Consider the following 27,594-nt stretch of genomic DNA (forward strand, 5'->3'; position numbering starts at 1 on the left):
CATCTGGAGGGCCCAGAAGGGTTTGCAATGGGCCAGAACAGTGGGAGGCAGAAAGTACAGCCAACTATCTGCAAGTGGGGGAGCAGTGGGCCAGATATCTACAGCAGCAGATGATCTGAAAGTCCTTTATTTTTGGTCTTGAAATGCATCACATAATTTTTTTACAGCAGATTTTCCTTCCTACAAATTGTGGCCTATGTTATTAAAATAAGTTGGCATTTTCCAAGTCCACAGGGGGGTGATAAAAGAACAGTCAATTTAGAAATATTCTGGGTGGAAGAAAACACTTTTATGACTAGTAGACACTGTGTACATGTGCATCACATGTGTGCCCACATGCACACACATGTCCACATATACTCACTATTGTTGTCGTTTAGACTTTGTGACACAGCTTCAATATATGGGTGTTTTGCCCATGTGGTAGCATTCTCCAGACAGCGCGTTCCCCTCACCCCTAATGCCCAGCTTCTTCGCAAGCAGCACCAGGGGTGGGACTTTCATAAAAGCCTCATGGAAAGAGCTGTCCTTCCCGGTGCTAACTAATCCAAGCCCTGACCCATATCTCCTCCAGTTTTTTCTGACACAAGCCATGTAGCCTTCCCCAGTTCCCAGGCATCTACTCCCCTTTGGTCCTGGCTGTGGGTTCAGTGCGGGATTGGGACCCAGTTCTGATGCTGGAGAGTTGAAGGAGCCTGTGAGGACATGGGGGACAGCTGTATGGTCCAGGGGACTAAGAAGGGGTCCAGAAAGGGCAAGAGTGCACTTGGGAGCCTGTCTTATCAGATTCCAAGGGGCACAGCTGCTGTGGAATCTGCCACTGTTCTCCTATCATTGAGAAGATGCCTTAGCCTTCTGTGTTTATAAGAAGTTGTCATAAATAAGCGCAAAGTCCACACGACCCACCAAAATGAAGGCAGTGAACTCCTCCTCCATACCCAGGAGTTGAGGGTCCAACATCAGGAACTTCCCAAAGATAAGCTCCCCTCGAGAAAATATCCCATGCCAGTTTCTGGGGCAGACAAAACACAGGTCAAAAAAAAATATTGGTTCTGTTTTCTTCATAAGCTAGCTATAAACCAGACCCTATCCTGTTACAGGATGCAGAAAAACTGATCCGCTCAGCTGGATAGAAAACTAAATCCGAAGTAGGATAGACCTCTTCCTACTGCTTATTATAGACCCATTCCCAGTAAAAGTGAATAAATAATTGCCCCCTCTGCACCATGGGCCAGAGGAGTTTTGGAGAAGGATTCATTATGTGTCCCATTATCAACGGAGTGATTATGTGTTTACTAAGCACAAGAGGTTATGTCATTGAAAATCTCACAGGGCTGCTCCTTTAGTGGGGTAATTTTAGACAAATCCCTGCTAGAAATTGCTGATCCTCTGCTCTGCCAGCCCAGCTGGAAACCCTGTGTGCCCTAGACCCACAGTGGTTCCCCCTACCCCCACCCCTGTTTTTTCTCTCTTTCTCCTGCAGGGATGGAGTGGAGGATGTTGACAGCCAGGGAGATGGGAGCAGCCAGCCAGATACCATCTCCATCGCCTCGAGGACCTCTCAGAACACAGTGGACAGTGACAAGGTAGGCCAGTGCCCCAGCCTTCCTTCCTCAAAGACTTCTTGTTGACTTAACCACCCTGCAGAGGAACCCCAGAGAACTTTCTCCCACTATGGAGCCTGACCTCAGGAGCCAGCTGTCTCTTGTAGGGCTGAAGGAAGGATGTCACATGTGGAGATTTTGTCTGAGGGGACAGAGATTGGGGTGGTCAGCCAGATCTCTCATGTTATCAGAGGGTGATAAATGAGAATCTCTAGATCTTCTCTCCTTTTGAGATGTCCCACCTGGGCCACTTGGGCTACTGTGCCTTCTGAGAGGCTGGAACTCAGGAGCTAAGGCTGGGAGAGTTTCCTGAGACCTTAGTGGCTGTAACTGGTGCATATTTAGAATGATTTGAATGGACTCATGTCAAAGTTAGATCAAGACCAGTGATCCAAGAAATGGCCACAGAGATGCTAGTTAGTGGGAGCCTCTGATCCAAAGGGCTTCCTTGGGAATGATGCCTTCCTCTGACCAGATGTTGGGGCTCAGGTCCTGAGAGGCAGAGGACCAGGAGTTGGTATGTGAAACAGCATGTAGGGATGTAGTAATCTTGTGAGAAAACCTGGTCACTTGCTCTGTTACATTTTGGAGCAAATAAACAAAAGTTAGGAGCTCTCATGGGAAGCAGAAGAAAGGAGACTGTAGCCAAGTCTCAGTGCATTTGCTCAAGCTAGAAGAATTCACCTGTCTGAATTTGCATCAGAAACACATAAGATTTTGTCTCTGACCCTAGTCTATTTTGCTTACCTCAAGATCAGAGGAATATGAGACAATCTTTTATTGCATATTAGTGATTTGCAAAGACTGTTTGGCCCTAGTTTATCTAGACCTATTGTTTTGGGTTAGTCTTCCAGCCTCAGGCAGCAGGCTGTGTCCCTGCTTCACTTTAGTGTTCTAAGTTATAGGTATTTTTTAAAGATGATTTGCATTCATTAGGATTTTTCCTAGTTTTTCTTATTACTGGGGAAAAAAAAAGACTATGCCCCCAAACCTCCTAAGATCATGGTGCTGAATCACACTCTACGCTCGTGTTCAAGGACACTCAAAGTCATTCTCTCTGACATCCTGCCTTCAAGCTACTAAGCCATTTTGACTATCAGAGTGAATGGAAAATTGTTTTTTACCACTTGTAAAAACATACAAAGAAAACTATTTCTGTACTTTCCTTTCTCCTCTGATCTGTTGTTTAGAAATATAGCCTAGAATATCCTATGAATGAAAAGTGTTTCTTTTTAAACAGTCAGTGGGTGGTGAGTGAAGTGCAGTGTTCCCACGTTCGGACATGGCCTGTCAGTGTCGTGGCGCAGGGCGTTCATGCGTGCCTGCTGCTGCTCTGTCCTCCCTGCAGCCAGACGTACACAGACCCCTTGCCAGAACCATATGTCCTGGGAAGCCATCAGCTCCGGCCACGCTTTGTCACATGCCTAGGCAACTGAGGCTCAGTGAGAATATGTCTGAGAGCAGGCATTTCGTTGTGAGTGAAGAATTCTGATGCCTACACGTTACTCTATTAAGTCAGGAAACTGAGGCCTAGAAAGACTGCGTGACTTGCCCAAGAAAATCTGGCTAATAAGTGGCAAAGCAGAAACTAGAACCCAGATCTTCCCAATTCACTCTCAAAGCAAAGCACTGACCCCCCCCCCCCAAGAGTACCTCAGCTGTTCAGTCTTCCTGCACACCCCACAAAACCACTGGCCACACATTTGTGAAAAGCACCCACCACGTGCCGAGCTCTGTGCTGGAGGCTGTCAGGAGATGTGGACTATTTGTCGAGTGTGAATATTTATTTGTGCAATTTTCGTGTCGTGTGTGTTGCTATATCCCGGTTGTTAAGCCCTAATGAGAGCATCATTTGTGTCTGTCCGTTTCACTGCTGTACACTGGCAGAGGGCACACACAGGTGACCCAGAAATACAGGAGTGATTAACAGAGGGGACACAGTCCCTGAGGTCAGGGAACGCCAGCATTAAAAGGCAGTTTAAACAGGTGGTCTGAAAGCAGCCAAACATATAAACATTGTATTTTTAGATATGCTAAAGAAGCCCAGAAGTTTTCTTACCTACAAACAGAAAGCTTTAGGCAGCTGGAGAACCTGGCCTGTTAAGAACATTCCCCCCCAACCACCTTCTCAAGCCTTGGGAAAGCTGGGAACCAGCTTGGGAGCTGATGAGAGATTCTATGCTCCATACACAAAACCTGGAAAACCATTTAGAAAGTGGCACTTTCAGAATAAAATAGAGTGCCTGTCCGTGACCATGCACTGTGACTTTGAAGGGTCTTACTTTTCTAACACAGAAGAGTGATAACAAAACAGCCACGTGTCCTTGACCTGCACTCCCCTTCATTAGAGAAACCGTTAATTTGGTGTCTTTTAAATTCTCCACTAACTAGACCAGAAAACCAGGGAACTAGTCTTCATTGGTTTCCAAGTGGTCAGATAAACAGACACCGAAGAAGAGAAAGATAACAGAATGAATTGATTTAGGTAAACTGAACCCTATTCAACAGAAGGGCAAACAAAGGTGGCTGTGAGGAAGGGAGGGGGCAGACACCTCAGAGGGATCAGGGTCCTTTTAACAATGGGTTTCTAGGAGACCCCAGTCTTCCTCTTCTGACCCAGAGGAATTAGAATAGTGGCACTACTAGGCTGGGTAGATGAAGAAAACGAAACCATTAAAAGGGCCATGACAGGCCAATTTGAGTGGCTGTGGGGCCCTAGGGCACCTTTCTAATTCCTTTCCATGTAAAGTGTATGCTATGGTGCGGAGGAAGGAGTTTGGGCACACCTGGGTTCAAATCCCAGCTCTGGCACTTACTATCTGTGTCCTATTGCATGAATTACTGTGCCTTAATTTCCCTATCTGCAAAACAAAGATAATGCCCATCTCACTGAGGCATTGGGAAGATTAAGTAAAATGCATTTACTTGGCACCTGTTAGACATTCAGTAAAAGTTCATCTTTTGCCTGTATTACAAGAGAAATGAAATTTTAGATATTATGAGTAACAGTGCCCAATTATTTAGCAGACTGTGAGGACCTTTGAATGTTCTTGAGTAGAGTACTGTCCTCTGGGTTCATCCTAATTAACTAATTCTCAGCAGGTTCTTTTCCATATTAGACCTAAAGAGATGTAGCTTCAATTTATCTGTCTATAAACAATAGCTTTACTCCTCTTTTCATTTTCTAGCCCTTAGAATCTAAGGCTTAGATATTTGTGCTTAGCATGGGCTCATGTGTTAATTTTTTATTATTCAGTTGGTTAAATCCATTACTTTCAGATATTCATTTTAACCCTCAAATTGTACCCTTTTTCCTGCAATAACCCGTAAGGCTTTATATATGTGAAGACAGTTGTCTTTAATCTTCTCTGTTTAGGTTGGAAGTCCTCAGTTTCTCTAGCTGTTCCTTATATTAATGTATTTTCAGACCCTTCCATATTCTAGTTGCCTTCCTCTGGATTGACTCCAATATGTGATGATTTATATAAAATGGGGCATCCAGAATGGTATATAATACTACAGATGTGATCTAACTAATGCAAATTCAGCTTCTTGTTCTAGGGCCACTCTGCCTAATCCCTCAGAGATGGTCCACCATGTCTAGGAAGGGTGTAACTATTGCTCATAAAATCCTGATGCCTGTTTTTATGGACACCCTTAGTTGGCAGGTAACCTAGTACTTTGAGTGTTGGACTACTTTATATCTGTTACATTTTTCTTATTGGATTACCTACCAATATTCCAGCATGTATTGAACATAAGTTATTTTGTCCAGTATATCAGCTACATCTCTGAGCATTATTGGATAAATGTACCATATGTGGCTTTATCCAAATTCTTAATAAAAAGACAAGATTGAGGACAGAAGACCAATGTCCAACCCTCTCCTCATTTCTTGGCCATGTTTTAGCGCTTGGAACCCTCTATGTCGGACCTTCCTTTCTAGAAAAGGAAACTCCCCCACTTTTCTCAGTAGCAGGAGAGCTGGAGTTGTTTACTTAAGTTATAAACCTTCCCTTGAGGAGGAATCAATCTAATACTCTTAATTTTGCACTAAATGCTGACTAAGCCAACATGGGTAACTCAGTAAATGATATTAATAATTTTCCCCAAAGTTGCTTTTATTCAGTCCTCAAATGGATCTACGTGATTAGGTTCTACCTTAAACCTGTCCCATGCAAAAGTGTTACTTCCTTGAAGGCATTGTTCCATACCGGTCAGAGCTCCTTCCTTTTCTGGTCAGTAATATTCTCATGCTGCTCTGGCCACCCCACTGTAAAGTCTTTTGCCTGTAGGTTTATTATTAATCGATGGGGCTTCACAACCACACTTCAAAGAAATACGAGATTATGGCATTCTAGTCAAGCAAGGCTGAGTAATGAGGAGGTAGTGAAGAAGTATCTTATAGTTTAACATGATGGCTGTCTGCCAAATAACTTCCAGCTAACGGTACAGAAGTGGCCACCTGCACTGTGACGTCCCTGTGTGGGTGTTTGCAGTTAGTCTAGGTGTGCCGCGGACACTCAGTAGATGCTTATTGAATTGCATGTTATAAATGCATCCTAATAGGGATGCTCTCCATCCAAAAATCGCTATGAATTTCTAGATATGTCCAGACTGGTGAAGTCAGGGAAAATGAAGTGAAAATGAGTTGAAGATGCTATTTCTTGCAAAATTTGTAAGAGAGAGAGCATTGCTAGAACATGATTATTATTTGAATGAGGAATTTCGATGACAAGCTAATGTAATCTAAGATGCATGATGGGCTGATAATGGCAGTGAGCTGAAGAGGGACAGGGAAATGGCTGGAGAACCTGGAGATTTCAGGATCTAACTCAGTAGTATTTTTAGAACTCTGGCCTGTCAGATTAATGTAGTGGGTCATGACAAAAATTTTGTTTTACTGATTGGGAGGGAAGGCTCTGTTTAGAGATGATGAGGGGTCAAATAAGGGGAAGTCAAAGATTCCTACAATGTTACTCACTACAGTAATGTGATGGACATAAGTAGGGGCGAGGCAGCCTGGCCAGCTGGAACCTTCTTGGAACAGACTTTGGCAGAGCCTCACCTGTCTTATGAGAACCTCGTCGTAATCCTGAAACTGCACTCTGGGAGCACATAGTAGGCCACTGGGTGCAGGGGCTGCAGGCGGAGAGGGTCTAGCCTCTGCACTGGTGCATCGGTGAGGGCTCTGCCCCCGCGTTGGCCTATTCCCACTCTTTATTCATGCACTGTGTAGAAGTCCTGCTTACACTATAGCAGGTGCAGTTCTTCACGCTGGGAGTACAGCAATGAGCAAACCAAAGCCAGGCTATCCTCTAGATCCCTTTCTTGTAGGGAAGAAATGTAAATAGTCAGAAAGAGAAAGGATGGCACCCCTAGTCTTCTGCTGATAACATCACAGAGAAAAGGTTACTCAGTTTTTCTTCTAAGAAAAAGGCGGCTGATGCTGCAATTGGAAGAACTTGAATTCAGTGTAAGAAATTATTTTCCCTGTAGGGATTAGTGCTGATAGGGGAAAAGATGACTCTGGGAAAAGCCATCTCTTCATTTAAATGGGCTTATAAACTGGGGGGCAGGGACAGAAGCCCCCAGAGAACAGGGCTGGGGATAGGATAGGAGTACCTGTTACTTGGGAGAGTGTGGGAAGGGAGGAAGGAAAGCATCCTGGATCCAGTTGCCTAGAAACAGAATCTGAGACAGAGATTACTGTGCATGTAATTTACTTGGGGTGGGGGTGGGGGGCTCCCAGGCAAAGGAGCGGGGAAACGGGGTCCATGGAGAAGGAGAGAAGGCAAACCTGAAGGTGGTTTCAGCTAGAGTCTGGCTCAGTCTGACCCCTCCCAGAGCTCTGGAGCATGAACTGCCCCCAGAGTTTGCTCCACCTGGAGACAAGAGTCGGGGCAGCCTTTTGTTTCAGCAGTGAGCTGTTAATAGCCACCATGCACAGGGGCTGGGGCATGAATGCCCTGGTGGGAAAGCGGGTCCGGGTTGGATGCAAGGTGTCTCCTGTGGGAAGGAAAGGGGAATGTGGTAGGAAGGGGATGGTTTGAGATCAGGCATGGATTCAGTCCTTGATTATTTACCTCAAGTGGGTCATTTAATCATTCCATGCCTCAGTCTCCCCATCTGTACTGTGAAGGTAATGATTTCTGCTTCCCTGGATTTGGAAGGAATGAAAAACGGTCTTAAGCAGAGGAGATGTGAGGTAGGTCACTGTCTGAGTGACTGCAGGGCACTCCCTGCAAGAGAACGGACGATGTGCTCCCTGGGGTTTTAAGGGCCCACAGATCACTGGGTTCTGCCACTGAAGAGAAAACCGAACACCTAGAAATGTGGAGACTTGGCAATGTCATGGTGAGTAAAAATCCTATCAGTTCACACTAGGTAGTAATTTTCCCTTGACAAATTCTTAAAAACCATCAAGATGATTTACCCATGATTGGGTCTCCAAACTGTTATTGTGACAATGTGTTACATTTAGCTGGGGTGCCTGCGCAGGTGAACCACTCACTAAAGACCCAACCCATGAAATGCATCATATTAAAAACTGAAGAAAACATGATGGTTCTGTCAGAGATGGTCCTCAGCACTTTGTTCCTCTGCCCTTTGTCCCAATGGGGCCTGAGGGCCCATAAAATATTTCTTTATAAGGAGACATATATGTTGCCTTCAATCTAGTAACAAAACACTTCCTAACTGTTAAATAAATACCTGAAAAGAATATATAATTGTGCTTCCCATTACCAGGGCTTGGAGTATGGTTATCTGAAATCTAAATGTTGACGTCATAAGCTTACGTAATCTTGAATTTCAGTCTGTACCCCAAGCCAAATGGTACGGTGGGCCAGAATTTCTGAACAAATCTTATTTTTCCCAGTGATTTCTGATTTTGGTAGTCAGTCCAAAGTAGGAAAAATTCCATCTTCACTTTAAAGTTTTAAGGCCAAATTGTGATGGTTTCCTTTTTTTTTTTTTCAGTTTTCTGAACAATCCAAATTCAGAACTAGATTTGAAAATAGCTTTTCTTTTACTAGTTTGATCTGTGGTGGCAGTGGCTGGAGGAGGGAGAGACAGTGGCAGTGAGCAAGAGAAAAATGGGATCCTGCCCTGCCCAGTGTGGCTTGTTTGGTGGGAGCGTCATCCCATAACTGAAGATTGCAGGTTCCAATCCCGGGCAGGGCACATACCTAGGCTGAGGATTTAGTCCCTGGTCCAGGCGTGTATGAGAGGCAAACAATTAATGTTTCTCTCCACATTGATGTTTCTCTCTCTCTCCCTCTTATTCACTCTCTAAAAGAGCAATGGAAAAAATGTCCTCTGGTGTGGATAAAAATGAAAAACAAAATCTGGATCCCTGGTCCTTAGGATGGCTGAGGCTCCCTTTCTGTGGCTGCTCTGTCACCTCCCCTGAAGCACAGCTTCATTCTCTCCCAAGCGACTTTCAGCACGGTGACATGTGCTGGCTTTTCAGAACAAAATGATCAAGTGTGAGGAGTTGAGGTCACATGCTTCCCTGTAAATGAAAAGTTGCTCAAGTGACTGGCGTCCAGAAGCTGCACGCCACCAAAGGGAATGAAAGACACTTTGAGGAAAAACACTATCCTAAGTCCACCATGCAAACTCTGTCATGAGAGCATGACTTTACGTCATGTTTTAATTTATACTCCACAGCTTGAAAACCTCCACTGAGAGACCCACCTTTAAAGTTGCCAATCATCTGAAAAAGCAATTAGGTTTTATAAAATAAACTAGCCAGTGAGTAGTGTGCCACACACAGGCAAATGGAGGAAAACTCTGAAGTGCTCTGATGATACTGAGGGCACTGCGGTTGGGCTGCAGCATCTCTTCGGTTCTAGCGGAAACTTTGTATTAGTATCTGTTACAGAAACAAGGAAAATGCAAAAGGTGATTCGCCAGTAGATTAGACCTATGTATGGGAGCTGTGAAGCAGCCAGAGGCCAGATTTGACTCAGGGGGGTTTGAAACTTGGAAACATAGAAGCTTTGGGAAGAAAAGAGCAGGAAAGATAATCTAGCCCTCTGTCTTCATCCTGTTTAAAAGAAATGAGGTAATTGCTCAGAGTCATAAAGCCAATTAATGGCAGACCTTAAACTCAAGCCTAAGTCAATTTCCTGCCTGTTAAATTGGATTCAAAGCTGTACTTTTGAGGTAACCCTGATAGTTCAGCTTCTGATCCTCGTAGCAAAAAGCAAACACTATTGTGACCCCCCCCTTTTCCAACTGCCTCTGCGCCACCCTGTCCTAGCCCTGGTAAATCCATAGTGACCCAAAGTAAATAGGAAAGTAGTCCTACAGCCCAGTCTAGTGTCTCTAGGGCTGGCATACGGCAAAAGGGAAAGATAATTTCTCAAATATTAATGCCTATCACAGACTCTTTCATACCAAGTACTTGTGACTCACATAGTGGCCTTGGTGGGGGTGCGATTCTGCTCCAGACAGTCTTCGTGCCTCTCAAGGCAAGTTCCTGGCTGGGCTCTGAGCGCTTGGCGGGGAGCTCTGAGATGTGGCCAGGCTGCTCCCTGCCTCCAAGCTGCCTGCAAGCAGTGCGTCTCTAGAACCCGCGCAGTCCTGCCACGGCCCGGCACAGCTCTTAATTCTATTCTTTAAAATTTCGGTGGAAGAAGCAAACAGATCTCAGGGGGAACCAAGATGTCCAAGTGGATTAGCTGGTGGCAGTCCAAGGCAAACAAGACGCAAGTGAGTAGTTCGCTTTTGGCTGGATGTTCTCTGCTGGGGAGAAAGAGGCATGAGATGAGGCACAGCGTGGACGGAGCAGGGGAGGCAGGGCAAGGCGTGGAGGCTGCGGGCAGAGAGAGAACTCTGCATAGACCTCTTGGCACATCACTTACCCTTCCTTTCTTCTGTCTGCACCAGTCAAAGAGAAAAACTTATTTTATTAGAGTAGACAGAATGACTGAATCCTTTTTTAAAGCTATGGTCGGGGGAACAGGCTATGGGAAATACTATTCTTAAAATGCTGTGCTCCTGGGTGACTAGAAGGAACTCCAGGAGCATGGTATCTGCAGGTAAACAATCCGGTGGCTATGAAAATTAACTCTCTTAGAAACTTCAAGCAAAAATATTGCTAGAAATGAATGTCTGGAACCAAAGCAGTGAGGCCAGAAAAGGGGAAGGCGGCTTGGAAGTGGTGATTTGGCTGTGGACAGAGCCACCTTCACCTCCCCGCGCTGCGCTGTATAACGTGCGTGCATTCTGTGACCATAGTGTTCGGTTCTTGGGGAAAGCCTGTTGGATAGACAAGTGGGTAAATATTACCCTGTTTATTGATTTATTTCCGTAAGTGAACATATCTGGTGTATTTGAAGATTAGGATGTGATATTACAATTTCAGCAAGAGTAGTCTTAGTGAACTTATAGAAGCAAAAGCCATATAAGCAAGCACTTTCCTTTATGTTTTAGTGCAAGATTGTTTATTGGTCTTGAGCTTAGATTGAAAAAGCTTGCTTGGGTTTAACCTGCCTGGCAGCTTAGTGTCACTTCCTCACTTCTGGTGGTACTGCCTACCTGCCTGCCACAGCCAAGGTAACACAGCTGATGGCTGATGGGGATGGGTGTGCAGCAGATGGCTGATGCGGAGGGGTGGATCTAAGAATTTGTGTCATTGGGATGAGATGAGGTGGTCCTATTGCCAGAAAGCAGGGCCCTGTCAACAGAAACAAGCTGAGTTTTCTCTGTGGCCACTGACTAGGAGTAGCAGCGAGGATGTGACTTCGGGTCAGGGCCTCTCCCTGGGCCACTAAATAGCGGATACCATCAAGCATGCCCGGGTAGCCCTTCCTGTTGTAAGGAAACTGTCAGGAGATGAAGAACTGTGCAGAATGGGCCCATAACAGGTGTCCACTGCCAGGTTTCAACCAGTACTGGTCAGCCGTAGCGCTCTTCTCCCACCGTGTTCCATGTCGGTCTGGCCCTGGTTGTGTTGGGACAGTCGCTCCCTTGTATCCGAGCTGTCAGTTTTCAGCCTGCTCCCGTGCTAGGGCTTAAAGTTCAATCTTCCAAGTTCAGGATGGTCGTATACTGCCTTTATTTAACGCTCTAATTGATTCTGTTAGAAACTGCTAACTGCTGAGAGATACTGCATTGACGAGAAGTTCAGGAGAACTTGTCCTCTGTAATCTGTGTGGCCCCCGATGCGCTGGCTGTGGAGTGCTGGTGCAGGCTCCTGTACACATTGCTCTCTGCCCTGTACCAGCTGCACTCATGATGTACTAAAGAAAAACGAGAGGCGCTATATGTTACTATGTCTATCTCCTGTCTCCTGCCAGCTGGTGTTTTCTCAGCTGCAGGAATGGTATTAAAAACGTTTGACTTACTGTGTGCTCTTGCTCACTTATACGTGGACAACAGACTGACTTAGTGAGTGCTAGAGGATATTAAATGCTCATTATCTTTTCTTTTCCATGGGATCTTGATGTATGGCTATCTCTTTATCTTATTAATCCATCAACTATTCTAGACACAGAGAAGATAGCAATAAACACAACTGACAAAGCAACACAGTGGCCTAATTACACCTAACTCTGTTGTCTGATATTAACCCAAGTATGCTCAATTTTAAGGCATTTGTAATGCACTGGGACTTGGTTCACTTTTTTACCTTTGCCTCCATGTATGCTTCTCTGACTGACACTATTGCAACTTTTCTCTAAATAAAGAACCCAGCTGTTCCTTTTACAACATCAGCTGTGAGTTCTTGAAGGTAGTCGTCACATGTTTAATTCCCTAATTTATAACCATTTCAAACCAGAATGCTAGAATCCTCCTGCCGTCATCTTTTTGTCAGGAGAATTCTGATTAGGGAAGGTCACTTTCATGTTAGGTAGATAAAGAGAAAAGAGCAGAAAGTCACATAACCTGACTATTATTAATTTTTTTCTATCTCATAAAACAGAAATGTCAGGGAAAAATTATTCTTTAAAAAATTGTTCTAATTTTTTTAATTAATTATTTGTTTGTTTGTTTGTTTGTTTATTTATTTATTTTTAGAGAGAAGGGAAAGGAGAAAGAGAGGGAGAGAAACATCACTGTGTGGTTGCCTCTCACTCACACCCCCAACTGGGGACCTGACGTGCAACCTAGTCATGTGCCCTGACTGGGAATCAAACCAGTGACACTTGGCTCGCTCTAATTTATTTTTAAAGGATGTGAGGGGGTAAGGAGTGAGGAATAGTTTTGTTAAAGGAAGGCACCTCCAATTGTGAGCTCTGAAGTCTCTAACGCAGACTCCCTTCACCCCGACTCACTTCACCTCATAACCTCCCAACACAGAATGGTCACAATTTTTATGCCTCTTTACACACAAGCTATTTAGAACCTATATTGTACTCATGAAAAAATTATCAAAAAATCCCCAAAGAAAAAACTGTTTAGGGTATGTTTTTCTAACATTTATATATGTGGTATTTAGAGGGCAAACATGTAGCACTAGCATTAACACATGACCAAGCAGAAAAATCTGTTAATGGAGAAGAAAAATTATTTAGAGGCAGAATAGAAACTTATTTCAAATATATTGGTACACTGAATTCATTCTTTTATTAAACAATTTTATTGAGTGTCCACAGATGACCAGAAACCATGGAGATTCAGGATATATAAGGACAATCTCTGTCCTCATGCCATAGTCCCAAAGTGTCTCATATATGATACCAAGTAGAGTGACTGTATACATGTTCCATGTGTTTATGAAAGGAGACAGTTGTACTTAGCCCTTCCTTTATGCCAGTTGCTGTGCTGGGCATCTGAGAAGTTACAAAGTTAAATGTGTCAGATGAGATACATACTTACCACACAAAATGCTGCAATTTACAAGTATAACAGAAATATATCCACTTCGAACAACAAATTTAGCCTGGAAACCAGGGAAGACTATAACAACATAAGTGAAATTTGAACTTGGCCTTGAAGATATCTCCCTTTCTATTTCTCTTCCTTTGTATCAGTTTTGATCCCAAAATAAGTATTATAATCACAGACAGTATGTAAAAGAACAGTGCTACTGATACATCTGTATCGAAGAAGTATTTTGCTTTGATGTAGAACTACACTTCTTAAAAATAGACAGTTAGCTTTGATGGGAACTATTTAAAAGTTCCCTTTGAATCTTGACCAAAATCTTCTTTTACTTCCTCACAATCGTCTAATGTTTAAACTAGTAGTAGCATACAATAAGTACTGTTTTACACTTTTTCCCATGTAACAAATCTGGGTAATTTCATAACTGGATATGTAGAGCACTTCACTCCTTTTGATGGTTAGACAGTATTTTATTACTTACGGTACCTTAATTTATTTTCCTAGTCCTCTGTTGATGGGTGTATGGGATGTCTCCAATCCTCTACTATTACAAAGAAAGCTGTAATCCTTGTGCAGGTATAGTTTCTCACATTTGTGAGTTGTGAGTATATTAATAGACTAACATCCCAGAAGTAGAATTACTGCATCAAAGGGAATATGCATGTTAAATTTTAGTAAACATTGTCAGATCACCCTCCGTACATGTTGGAGCAATTCACATTGCCTCCGGCTGTGTATAAGTGTGCATTTCCCCACAGTCTTGCAGTCCAGTGTATCATTAATATTTTTTATCTTTTCCAACCTGATATCAGATTCTTTAAAAATAACTCTTATCCATTATTGCTTTTGTATTTTTTGTTTAATAATATTGCAACTATGTTATTTTTTATTTTTATTGAAATTACAGTATTAGTCTACACTATTACCTCTCAGAGTTATGGACTTGTCTGGTTAACTAACTGTTATTTGTATTCATCCCTATGAATAAGATACATTCCTGATTATAAACATCTGTTCTACATTAAAGATAACATTTTAATGTAAAATATGTATGTTGAAAATGCATAAAAACTACTAAACACATGAATGAATAATTATAAAGTGAGCACACATGCAATAACCATGCAGGTCACAAAAACAGGACATTGCCAGCTTTCCAGAGCCCCTTGTGTGCCCTTCCCTGGTCTCAGCCTGGCCCTTCTCTTCTAAAGGCCACTATTCTCCTGACATTCAGATTAATAACGTCCTTACTTTTCTTTATAATTTTACCTCTTATGTATATGTTCCTAGAACAATATAGTTTCAATGGAGCTGTTTTTAAATTTTATACAACTAGAATCATACTGTATGTTTGTGTGTGTGTGTGTGTGTGTGTGTGTGTCTTGTTTCTGTTACTCAACACTTATTTTTATGAAATTCATCCATGCTGATGTGTAGAGTTGTTCGTTCGTTTTCATTGTTGTGTAATATTCCACTGTGTGAATATATCACAGTTTATTTATCCATTCTGTGCATTGGATATTTGGGGCTATTGTGAATAGTGCTGCTGTGAATATTCTTGTATTGAGTTGGCCAAAAAGTTTATTTGGTTTATTCCATAAGACGGCTGTAATAGTGCTTAGTTGTCTTTAGCTTCATTCAAAACAATTTTATTAGATTGTATTGTGACAACTGTCATATCAATGTGCATTTTAAAATACATGAAAATTGGTGAATTTTTGTGTAGCCATTTTAATATTAAAGTTGGAAGAAAATGCGCAACATTTTTAGCATATTATGCTTTATTATTTCAAGAAAGGTAAGCAAACAACTGAAACACAAAAAAATGATTTGTGCAGTGTATGGAGAAGGTGCTGTGACTGATCAGATGTGTCAAAATGGTTTGTGAAGTTTTGTGCTGGAGATTTCTCCCTGGACAATGTTCCATGGTCGGGTAGACCAGTTGAAGTTGATCATATCGAGACATTAATTGAGAACAGTCAACATTATATACCATGTGGGAGATAGTGGACATACTCAGAATATCCCAATCAATAGTTATTGTTGAAAATGAAAAATGTGCCTCTCATTTTACAGAAAAAACTGAACGGACTTTTTGGCCAACCATATATAAAGACATAAAAATATAAAGATATATATATATATATATATTAGTATATGTGTACTTGTGTTTCCCTTGGGCACAAAGCTAGGAGTGTAATTGCTAGGTGATAGGGTATGTCTATATACGATGTATGTTCAGAAGGTATCCATCCGTGTACTACAAAAAATCAGAGAAGGAAAACTCTGACTCCAAAAAACCTCCGCTGCCTTGCGGCATACCTCTTCAGGGGAAAGGCTAAGGGAGTAAACCCTGACAGAAAATCCGGAGCCGGAGTCCCTAAGGCGGTTTGACGTTGTAGTCAACACCGGCAACTCCTGCGGCGCACCTGAAGCCAAGCTGTATTGACTCCGTCTTTCCCTTGGACCCTTCAGCTGCGAAGAAGGGGGGGTCTGCTGCATGGGCAACAGCAGACCCTCCATATCACCCTGCCCAGGCTCTGTAGCTTCATCGAGGCTCTGTGGCTTCAGCTTCACTGGAGAGTGCAGATAGACTCTTAAGAAGCTACACCATCGTCTCTCGAGACGGATGGCTGCCGACGACGACTACAAAAAATAGAGGGGTTTATTGAAGAAGATACAAGATATAAGAAGCATTGTACATAGGACAATGGCACCTCAGTCCTCTTCAAAGTAGGCACCTTGGGACCTCACATAGTTCTGCCAGTCACCCTCAGCTGCCCCATTGTATTTTCCTGAACCTCATCGAGGATCTGAAACCTCTTTCCTTTTAAAGGTAATTTTAGTTTTGGGAAAAGCCAGAAGTCACAGGGTGCCAAATCTGAGCTGTAGATGGACTGGGTCACCTGGGTGTTTGATGTTTTGCCAAAAAAAAACTGCACGAGACATGATGTATGAGTGGGTGCATTATCGTGATGAAGCTCTCAATCACCAGTTGCCCATAGCTGTGGCCTTCTGATTCATCCAAATAGTTTCTGCAGAGAAATGCCCAAGTTTAATGCAAAATTTGATACAGATTCATTGCTGTACTCGCTTGGTATTTTTGAATGCCACAGCCACACAGTACACATGCTCACTCAACAGCATCTAACATCCCCACTGACTAGTACAGTGAAGGCATCATTGTTCACACATGCGCATTCCAGTCCACTCTCCTTGGCTGCCAGGTTACATGGATGTTGTGCAAACCATTCTCGTTATAATAACAATGGCTGGACTTTTTCTGGACAGACCTCATATATCTTCAACTTTACTAGATGATGTAAACTTTTTTTTAAATACTGCTAACAAATTTACATTCTTACCAATATATGTGAAATTTTCTCTTGCTTTATATCCTTGCTTCTATTTGAAATTGTCACACATCAAAATTTTTCAGGTCTGGTGGGTGTGTGGTGATACCTGCTGATGGTTTCAATTTGCAATTCCCTTATTACTAAGGAGGTTGGAACCTTTTTATATCCTTATTGGGTCTTAGGATTTTCTCTTTTATGATATCCCTGTTCAAGTCTTCTGTCCCTGTATCTAGTGAGGTGTCTGTTTTTTGTTTTTTGTTTTTTTCCTTCTGTGTTTTTAGGAGTTCTTCATATATTCTAGATATTCATCATCTGTTGGTTATATATGTTATAAATATCTGTTCTCACTCTGTGGCTAGTCTTTTTTTCCTCTTTATTTTGTCTTGACAAACATATAATTTGATGTTTTAAAGGCAACACATCTGTAAGTTGGAGGCTCATGTGGTGTGACATATGAGACATTTCTTATATTTAGTATTTTAAAATACAATTCACCATTTATTTCTCCTCGGCATAGTGTACAAACATTGAGACTTTATAATGCAGGCTTCTGTCAGTGCCTAAGTATGCCTGTGTTTTAATGAAAGAATAAGAACTAGTTGGCTTTTGAAATGCATCTGTCTGTTGTATTTTACTCTATACATCGTGGGACAGGTAATACGGCTACAGCAATGAAATGTGTTAGAAAAAAAGATGATAAATACATTGGATTTTGAACTCAGCTGTCTGACAAACAGATTTAACGCCTAGGAAGATAGTGATTGACTCCAAAAGACTGATGATGCACTCCTTTGGCATTTATTGAGCATCTGTACACTTGACTCTACTCCCAGCCACTGTCCTCCTATTACAAGCAACCTATGAAAGGAGCCTCCTATCTGATCCCCAGACAGTCCCTCCTACCTCCCTCTAAATCTCTGCTCCACTCTGCAGCCAATGTGATCTTTTTAAAATTCAAGCTCCCCACATCTCTGTAGCCCTTCAGTAGCACCCCTTGCTCTTAGGATGAATACCAAAACCCTTAACATGACATATGAGGGCTGCATGACCTGGACCTTGGCCCCCTTCTCCAGCCTCGCCAAAGCCGTTCCTCCTTTTGTTTACCGCCTGGCAATCTCCCCGGCCCTCCCCGAATGTGTCAGCTTTCTTCCCAGCCCAAGGCCTTTGGAAAGAGACTTTGTTTCCTCTACCTGAAAAGTTCTTTCTCCTCCCATGCCACAGTCCACCCTTTTACCCTCTCTTCTTTTGATCTTAGCCTGTCCTATCTGACAAAGTCTCCCCAAGTCGTCTCTCTCAAAATAACCTGTACTGTTATTTCTTGGCACCTAGGACCATCAGTATAAGCATTTGCGTGGTTATGTGACCGTGTCTTCCACCAGACTTGAAGTCGTGAGTGAAGGCAGAGATATGTCAGTTTTATACCCTCACTACATCATTGAATCTAACTAAGTACTGATTTAGAGGAGGCACTTGGTAAATATTTGTTAAATGAAAAGATGAGGAACAAATAAACACAGAGCATTGTGGGTAAGAGAGAGGTCTAGAAATTGAGACTGAGTATACCTAAGAAAAATCAAACTTCTAGTCTGATAAGTTCAGAGAAGTTTCAACATTAGACTTTACTAAGTGGGTAGAATTTATCCCGGCAGTACTGATGTTGGCAGCAAGGGTAGGGAGAAAGGAAAAACAAAGGACAATATGGAGCATGCAAAGTATATATGCCTGGTTGAAGTTCAGGGTTTGTGCAGTGAGCTGTGGGAAATAAAACTGGGTCAGATCATGGCAGACCACGGACACTATTTAAAGGAATTTAGACTTTACTGTTCACACCCAAGAAACACTGAGGGTTTGTTGTTTGTTTTTAGCATGGTGGTCACAGAATTACTTTCATCCTCACCTGGATGCATCACTGTCCTTTTATTCTCTCATTTGTTCTCCAGACCCAGAAAGAGTCTAAGGTTAACCTGCCTACAATACTCTGAATCTCATCCTTTCTACCCACCCCCAGCATATCAATTCAATACCTCTTCTCTTTGTCCTATTGCCGAAGAACTCCTTTCCCTCTGCCATCTGACACATGCATTACTTCATGCTCCCAGTGAGATCTGCACTTGAACTTCTACTCCTGGTTCTACTTTCTCTAGATACTCACCAACTTTCAACAACATGTTCCTTTAATTCTGACATCCATGACAATTCCAAGGTTATTTCTTTGAAGCAACTTCCCTCCTAGGGGGAGTTTCTATTAATTGATTCATCCACTCACCACATTTTTGAGCACCTGTTTACCAGGTTCTGTTCCAGGGTGGAGATGCACAGTGAGACAGAACAGGCCAGCACCTGCCCTTGTGAATGCTAACTCTACTGAGGAACCGGAAAGCCAGCAAGTGACATAGTGCCTGCTGTCACTGCTGGGTACAACAGTTATATTATAATTGCTCGCCTCTGTGTTTCCTATTTGATGTCCTGCTTTTCCTCAGTCTCAGCATTATAAAAATATTTCCTTTTTCTCTCATACCAGCAGAATGGTTTGACTTCCCTTTTGGGGGCAGAACAGCATGATGATCCAAGATTCCCAGGTTTTACCTGTGGATTCATTTTTGGCATATTCCCAGATAACCAGTCTGTTGCCAAGTCCCAAGAATAACTCCCTCACAATTTCTGTCACACCACCCCAGGCAGGCTTTGATTACCCTTGGTTAAATCTTTCCAGTAACCTCCTAAATGGCCTCCTTACTTTTTGGGGTTTTGCCCCTGCATTTTATCTTTCCTGCTGACACCAGATTCATCTTCCTAAAACATTTCTTTCATCGTCTCACTTGTCTGTTAAAAGCCTTCAATAGCACATTTACTAGGATAAACTAGAGGCCCATTTCCAAACACATTTGTATGGTTTTCCCTCCTACATATGATCCTTCAGAGACTCTTATCTGTTATACACACTATAATGCATTTACATTATACTGAGTCATATGAAACTGCCATTTTTGTGTATCCAAATGGTTGAATGTAGACAATTTATGTTTCAACCTAATTACACTTATTCAAATCATTGGTTGCCTGTATGTCTTTCTCCTTTATTATGTCGTGAGTTCCTTGATGGTCACATCTTGGTCTTAGTGATGCTTATGTCTTTACTGTCTATGTCAGCACCTGGCACATAGTAACTAGTAGGAATTGGGTGCTGCCACCCATGCCACGCATTGCTCGAGCTGCTCCCATCTCCTGTAATGCCCACTGACTTTGCCTCATCACATGAGGCCCATCCTCCACCTGACTCACACCTCCTTCACTTGAATGCTCACTATGTCTGCACATCACCCTCCACCACCACCTCTGAGCTACCAGTATTGCACCTCCTCCTGCCCCACAAATCAAATACATCTGACCCATGAACAACAAGAGAGTTGAGGCACTGACCCCTTACACAATCAAAATCCACATATAATTTTTTACTCCCCCGAGAACTTAACTACTAATGGCCTACTGTGGACTGGGAGCTTTGCTAATAACATAAACAGTTGATTAACACATACACATATTTTGTATGTTATGTGTATTATATAGTATATTCTTACCCTGAAGTCCTCCAGAGAAAAGAAAATGTTATTAAGAAAATCATAAGGAAGAGAAAATACAATTACAGTATTGTACATATTTATTTTTTTATTTAATCTTTCAAAATTTAATCTTTATTGTATTTTTTCCATTACCATTTAGTCCCCTTATATCCTTCTTCCTCCAGGAATCACCCCACTGTTGTCCATGTCCATGAGTCCTTTTTCCTGTTTGCTCAGTCCCTCCACCCCCTACCCTCCCCACCCCAGCTGTCATCAAGCTCTTTGTCTATGAGTCTGTCTCTTTTTCGCTTGTTAGTTCAGTTTGTTCCTTAGATTCCACACATGAGTGAAATTGTATGGTACTTGTCTTTCACCGCCTGGCTTATTTCCCTTAGCACAATGTTCTCCAGGTCCATCCATGCTGTTGCAAAGGGTAAAATTTTCTTCTTCTTTATAGCCAAATAGTATTTCATTGTGTAAATGTGCCATAGTTGTTTTACTCACTCATCTACTGACGGACACTTGGGCTGCTTCCATATCTTGGCGGTTGTAAATAATGCTGCAATGAACATAAGGGTGCTTATGCTCTTTTGAATTAGCTTTTGGGTTCCTTCAGCTATATTCCTGGAAGTGGGATCACTGGGTAAAAAGGCAGTTCCAGTTTTAATTTTTCTGAGGTAATTCCATACTGCTTTCCACAGTGGCTGCACCAGTCTGCATTCCCACCAACAGTGCAAAAGGGTTCCCTTTTCTCCACATCCTTGCAAGCACTTGTTTTTTGTTGATTTATTGATCATGGACATTCTGACTGGTGTGAGATGGTATCTTATGGTGGTTTTAATTTGCATTTCTCTGATGCTTAGTGACCTTGAGCATCTTTTCATATGTCTATTGGCCATCTGTGTGTCCTCTTCAGAAAAGTGTCTATTCAGGTCCTCTGCCCATTTTTTAATTGAGTTGATTGCTTTTTTGGTGTTGAGTTTTGTAAGTTCTTCACAAATTTTGGATATTAACTTTTTATCAGATGTATCAGCAAATATGTTCTCCCATTCTGTGGGTTGTCTTTTTATTTTCTTGATGATTCCCTTTGCTGTGCAAAAACTTTTTAGTACCTATTTATGTTTAAATGTTTGTGTATAAGTGGACCTGTACAGTTCAAACCAGTATTCTTCATGGGTCAACTGTATTATATTTTTAATTTCCAGGGTATACATTATATATTTTACTTTGCATTTGCCACATTGCTTAGCAGAAAATTACACTCTTAACAATGAGCTGAAAGATCTCTGTTTCTAGCCCTCGACTTTCACCCTGGAACCAAGACTGCATTTCCAACTGTCTGTAGCATTAACTGCATTCTACTCAACAGAACTGAAACTGCACTCATCATCTGCCCTCTCCCAGATCTGCTCCTTTCCTCACACCCTCACCCACAGCTTGACCTCTAACTCTTCTTAGGTTTCCTTCCTTCTTGATCCTTCTCCTGAAATTACATCACTGTGGATCTCACAGCAATTGCACATTTCTTGGCCTGACTTTAGGTTTCCGTATACTGTATGAAGTCTATTCCCGGGAGCTTCAAGAGGCCATGTCTCCCAAATCACAGCAGCATTCCCTGAGACCTGGAGCCTCCTGATGCACAGGCCTCTTCCCCCTGGCTCTGTCCCTCCTCTGCGTCCCTTGCTGTCTGCAAACCTGCCCTCTAACATAAGTTTTCTGGTAGATATGTGTGATTATCTTTACTAAAATATAAAGATATTGCAAATTATAATCTCCTTTGTCTGCCAACCTATACTGCATCACTGTGTCCCAAAAATTATTTTTCTATCCTGATAGCTATGTTTTGAAACTCAGGAAGAGTGTCATTGGAATGCATCTTCAGTATTAGAATGATTTCTTGAGTCCCTTCCCTCAGCACTTTGTGAGACAGCATCTCCTCCCAGTTTGCTGTCACACACAGGTTAGTTTTTGTCTCAACAGCTGAATTCTGAGGACAAGGCTCCATGTGATACCTTGTGTGATCTACAGTGCACTGAGATAGACTTAGGTGTTCCCAGAAAGTGCTCAGAAAAGACATGTTTGAATGGTGTGTGTTATGTATATAACCTCTGTTTGTGCATAAGTATGAATGTGTGTATGTCTCTAGATGTGTTTACCATATACGCTCTAAGACGTATTCATCTATGTGGTCTTGGAGGCAGAGTTATCTTGGATATGTTGCCTGGCCACCGGCCCCATGACATGGTAAACCAGTAAGTCATGAGCTCCCAAAGTCCATGGCCGTGGCTGGCACAGGTGCAGGCCTCCTTGAGCTGCAACCTGCAATTACTTTTCTTTTCCACCTGCTTGGGGTCTTCCTTTTCCCTCTAAATATTAATAACTAAGTTTTCTGTTAAACATAAAATTGAAAGGTGTATGTGTGTGTGTGTGTGTGTGTGTGTGTATTGTGCTTGTGTATGTATATACAGAGTAGTGCAAAAGTAGGTTTACAGTAGTTTGTATGGAAAATAACAATAATTAATAAATAATAATACATGAATAAACTCTGTGTTTTGTGTACTCACAACTGTAAACCTGCTTTTGCCCCACCTGTATACACATTTATGTATATACATATGTGAATGCATGTATGTATATATGAAGGAAATACATAAAAATATAAATAGTGATTATTTCTGGATGGTGGCTTTTTCCAAATTCTCTCTGATAATAAAATTACTTTTATTAACAAAAAAATCCCTTAATAGATGTCAGTTTTTAAACGGTAGGAAGGGACACAATTATAGGTGGTTGCTAAGGTCCACCCTATGTGTGATCCAAGGACAAGGAACAGGCAGGTGCCACATAGGGAGCAGGGGGATCAACTTCTCAGTATCTCAAGATAAGACAACATGACCAGAGAGTGAACTGAGGCTGAAGTGCAGGTTGGGCCAAGGTTGTGAGCTGAGGAACTGGTAACTTTGTTTATGAAGGTCAGGAGCCTTGGTCAGTGGAAGGAATGAGAAGGAAAATTTGGTAGGTGGAGGGTTGAGGGTAGTCAGGAGATGAGGGAAAGCTTGAAATAGACCTGAAACATACTTTCAAATTCTTGAAGAGATTTCATGAAGACATATGCAGTGGGTGAGAGAGACCGGTTTCAAGTTTGGTTTTAATGCCCTGTTGTTCCAGAGGGAGTGGTTTCCAGAGGAAATCAGTGTCAGACGCTGGACCTGGGTGAGGAGGATGCAGACAGCTCTCATTAAAGACATTGGGAGCCCTGCATGGGCAGCAAGGTTTCAAATAGGAAGTGCGCCATTAGGTCAAGACCCATCTCTCCCCTACCTCCCACACTCTCCCTTCATCTCCCCCAGCCTAAGGCAAGAGGGAATGTTTTCTGGTAAGAATTTTTGATAAAGAAGCTGATTCTAACCTTTCTGAACTTGTAACAAAACAGTTATACATGAAGCAAGTATCTTCGAGGACGTTTCTCCCACATTACCTAGTTTCATTGTTCTGTCTGAGCAGAGGGAGAAATGGAAAGAGAAAGACCAGGCAGATTGACTCTTCCTCTTCCTGGAGGTGGCTGATTTCTCGGGATGGGGGTGGGGAGGTGCTGGAGGTGGGGGTCCCTCACCTGTCACTCCCAAGGGGGCCCGGCAGAACGTAACGCAGCCCCTCCTCGAGGCCTTCCTGCTCATCACTAAGCTGCTCAGCCAGTAATCTCCTCACAGACTTCAGGATGAGGAGCCCTGGGTCAGCAGGGGCAGCCAACACCTGCCTCTAGAAGCCAAAAAAAAGCCCTTCAGGGAGAGTAGAAAGCATGAAAGAACAAATAATGTCACAAAACCAAACCTTGAAAAAAGAGCTAAACTGAAAATACATTTCATGGGTTTTTATGTCTTTTACATATGCAGAAGTCAATACTTTTTAGTATTCTGTGCTTCAGCTTTAATTCTAATGACTACATCTTGGAAAATTTCCAATCTGAGCTCTAGTTTGAAATTTGAGGTGGAGGAACACAAGCAGCACATAAGTCCCCACCAAGGACACTCCCTGGCCACTCGTCTAATGGGAGAGACACAATCTTTTCCATCAGAGGTCCCTGCTGTAATTGGGCAGGCCAAGTAAAGCACAGGCTGCCTGCAAGAAAATTACCCATGGCAGCAACAACTGACAGTAACAACTGCCTTCTGCCTTTCTTGCTAACTCCTAATATGAGCCTGGCATTTTATATACTATCTCTCATTTGATCCTCACAACAGTTCTTCAAGGTAAGTGTCATTATCCTCATTTTTCAGAAAATGTCATTCAGAGAGGTTAAATAACTTGCCCAGGGTCACACGGCCAGAAAGCGGTAGAGCTGAGATTTGAACCCAGATCCACTATACACACTGCCTTCCTCTGGCCAAGTTCACTAAAGGAAACAATTGGACAGTTCAGGCACAAACACACAAGGTAATATTTAGGCCCAAATGGTTAAGTCCTGTTATTTCCCCCTTGCTTATCCACTGAATGGAACACGCCGGAGTTAAAATTCCAAGAACATTCCATGTTCCGTGTGTTGGTGTGCCCGTTGCTCACTGCCTTCCGTGCCCACAGAGCAAGCCCTGAGTCCGGGGTTCAGAGGAGGCTGTTGACTATGTCTTAGCCACTGGAGTAGTAATTCAGGCATACCCCTGCCTCACTGATTTCCTAATCCATCAGACAGAAATATGCAGAACATATAGTTGACTGAAGATGCATTGAAGAACATAGTGCAAAATTGCCTCAAACTATTTGTGGAAAAAGTATAAATCTATAGTATAATATATTCCCCACTTGTGGCTATTTTTATTTCACTGGATGTCCAATGATGTCTCTTGTGCACCCAAGGTTGGCAGAACATCTCTCTATAGCTCAGAAAACTCATATTATGAGTGTCTAGTATTAAAATGGAGCCTACAGTATGCTAAATAAATATGTGAAGTAGTTATATGAAGGGGCCTGTGCCTTGATAGTGGGATATGGGGGAAATCTCAACATGGACCCCTCTTCCTCCAAAACAAGAATGATGGGTGGTCTGGTTAATAAAAGCCACTCTCCTGTCAAAGCAGGTCTCACTGATTCTTGCTCTTCGTGGAAAATGGCAAAAACAAGGGCTTCTGGACAGTATGTGCTGGCAGATGTGAAAATGCAGTTGAAACACTGCAGAACAGGTTTCCCACTGATAGAACTGTTAGGGCATGGGGAAGTCCTCTGTGCTGGGTTTCCAAACCAGGGAAATATTTCTAAAAGCTAATTCCAACTGTACCTTAGCCTAGTGAATCAGAATGCCAAATAGTGTTTCACAATAATTTAATGAGCTCTCTTCACACTTGCGCTTAAACTTTTCCCACTAGCCCTTTCCCTAGGCCAATTTTTTAAAAAATTATCTCAATAAGATTCTGAATGATTGTTATTTTATCTATGCTTTGCTGCTCATTACTCTTTCAGGGTACCAACGGGGCTCTGTGAAATAATGGCTTCCTATGTAAAAGTGTCTATATTTTCTCAGGGTTTTAGAGAATGAGAGCTCAGTTTGCTTACATGCACTTATTTCTTAGATGCCTCACGTATCAAACCATCATCAGACAGATTTGCAGGTACACAGACAATCCCAACTTGAGGTTTAAAAAGGAATGCAGTTTTTATGCAAAACCTGATGAATATGTATAATGAAGTGACTCAAACCACTTCTAGGTAGGTCCTCAAGGATAAGATGGATCCTCAGAATATGTGAGGGGCGCTTTCCAAGACCTTTGGAATCCACAAACATACAGATATATGACTCTGATTTAGCAGATGGATTCTCCTTTACCAGAGGCAGCATAACTTGGTGGGTAAGGATAGCTTTGAATCACACCAGCCTCAGCACAGATCTCAGCCCCTCCCCGTGGCAGTTGTATGATCCTGGGCAGGACCTCTCAGTGTCTCAGTCTGCAAAATGGGGGTCATGGTATTACCCAGCCCATAAGGTATGGTGCAAATGCTGTGAAACAATGCATGCCAAACACTCAGAACTTGGCTTAGCACATGCTAACTACTCAGTAAACATGAGCTATTAAGACTAATAAAATAATGACATAAATTAGATATTAATAAAAGCAACAAAAGAAACATTTTTTTAAAACTGTTCTCCCCTTAAGAATTTTAATAACTATATAAAGAAATGTCAAACTCAGTATTTCTAAAACTATTAAGTTCTGCCACTAAAATAAGTTCTATAGCCCTTATAAGCCCATCTATAAACTAAACTGGAGGTGACAGTGAATTATGATGAGGGGGACGAGCTAATCCAGACAGCTGATGCCACCCCCCACGTAACCCCATGAATGTAATGGGATATGAAATTTGACAGACCCTTGTTCCCTGGTAATGTGAGCTCACTGGTCACCACTGCCTTCACCGAGAGTTACGTCACTAACGCATGTATACAGCTCCTGGCTTTCTTCAGAATCTCATCTCCATTCTGAGTCCTAAGTATCCCCTGTCTTTCTCACAGCACAGGGTAACCACCATTTAAACTCGATGCTGAACTGTTTTCTGTCCCTTAATGACCCATTTTTGCCCTGCTGGAGTTCTTACTAAGAGAGTTTGAAACTGTTTTTCTTGTTTCTGTGTGTCAAGTACGATGGAGCCTTTGATATCATGAGCTGAGCCACAGTCAAATGTGGGGTCATACTCTGTCTTGGATGGCAGCCACTCCTCCAATTCCACTAGAAGCTGACTTTCTTTGAGGGACCATTTTCTTAAAGAAACACTAACTCATCATTTCAGATGGTGTAGCAGTGATGCTGTGATCACACTGGGTTATAGAAACCACGTCTGTGTCATGGCCCGTGATCTGTTCACCCTCACTCAGTGCCTCATTCCCTCAGCCAGCCTTGCACCCTGCGTGAACCAACCTCGTGCCTCAGAAAAATTCCAGATTACCGTATGTTGTGGACCCTAGAAACACTTGAAATAATAAAATTTAAGTCTATTACTGCTAAAGATTTACTACATAAACTGGTAAACTTTTCCATGCTTTCCCCGCTAATTGAATGTCATAGCAAGACTTGTTGATGGGGCATGGGAACCCTAAAAGGGTTGAAACAAAAAAATAAAACAGAAAGGCATAAAATAAACACTAATGGTCACTGCCACTAGGAGCTCATATTTAATTCATCTCTATCTATATTATTCCTGGCTCTACTCCTGCTTCTATGTCTGGGCTGTCGGGAAGCCAGGGCAGAT

General features: G+C 42.4%; 1 protein-coding gene across 5 annotated transcripts in view; it reads left to right on the top strand.

Moving 5' to 3' along the window:
* The window catches only part of KALRN (kalirin RhoGEF kinase), a 684,790-nt gene that overhangs the window by 486,336 nt on the left and 170,860 nt on the right, over positions 1 to 27,594 (top strand). For all 5 annotated transcript variants that reach the window (XM_090277665.1, XM_090277675.1, XM_090277684.1 and 2 more), the window contains exon 33: positions 1,484 to 1,586. In XM_090277665.1, coding sequence (XP_090133791.1) covers positions 1,484 to 1,586 — 103 coding nt within the window. The remainder of the gene's footprint in view (positions 1 to 1,483; positions 1,587 to 27,594) is intronic.

Source organism: Furipterus horrens, unplaced genomic scaffold, assembly GCF_987537825.1.
Source record: "Furipterus horrens unplaced genomic scaffold, mFurHor1.1.pri manual_scaffold_1, whole genome shotgun sequence".
Lineage (NCBI taxonomy): Eukaryota > Metazoa > Chordata > Mammalia > Chiroptera > Furipteridae > Furipterus > Furipterus horrens.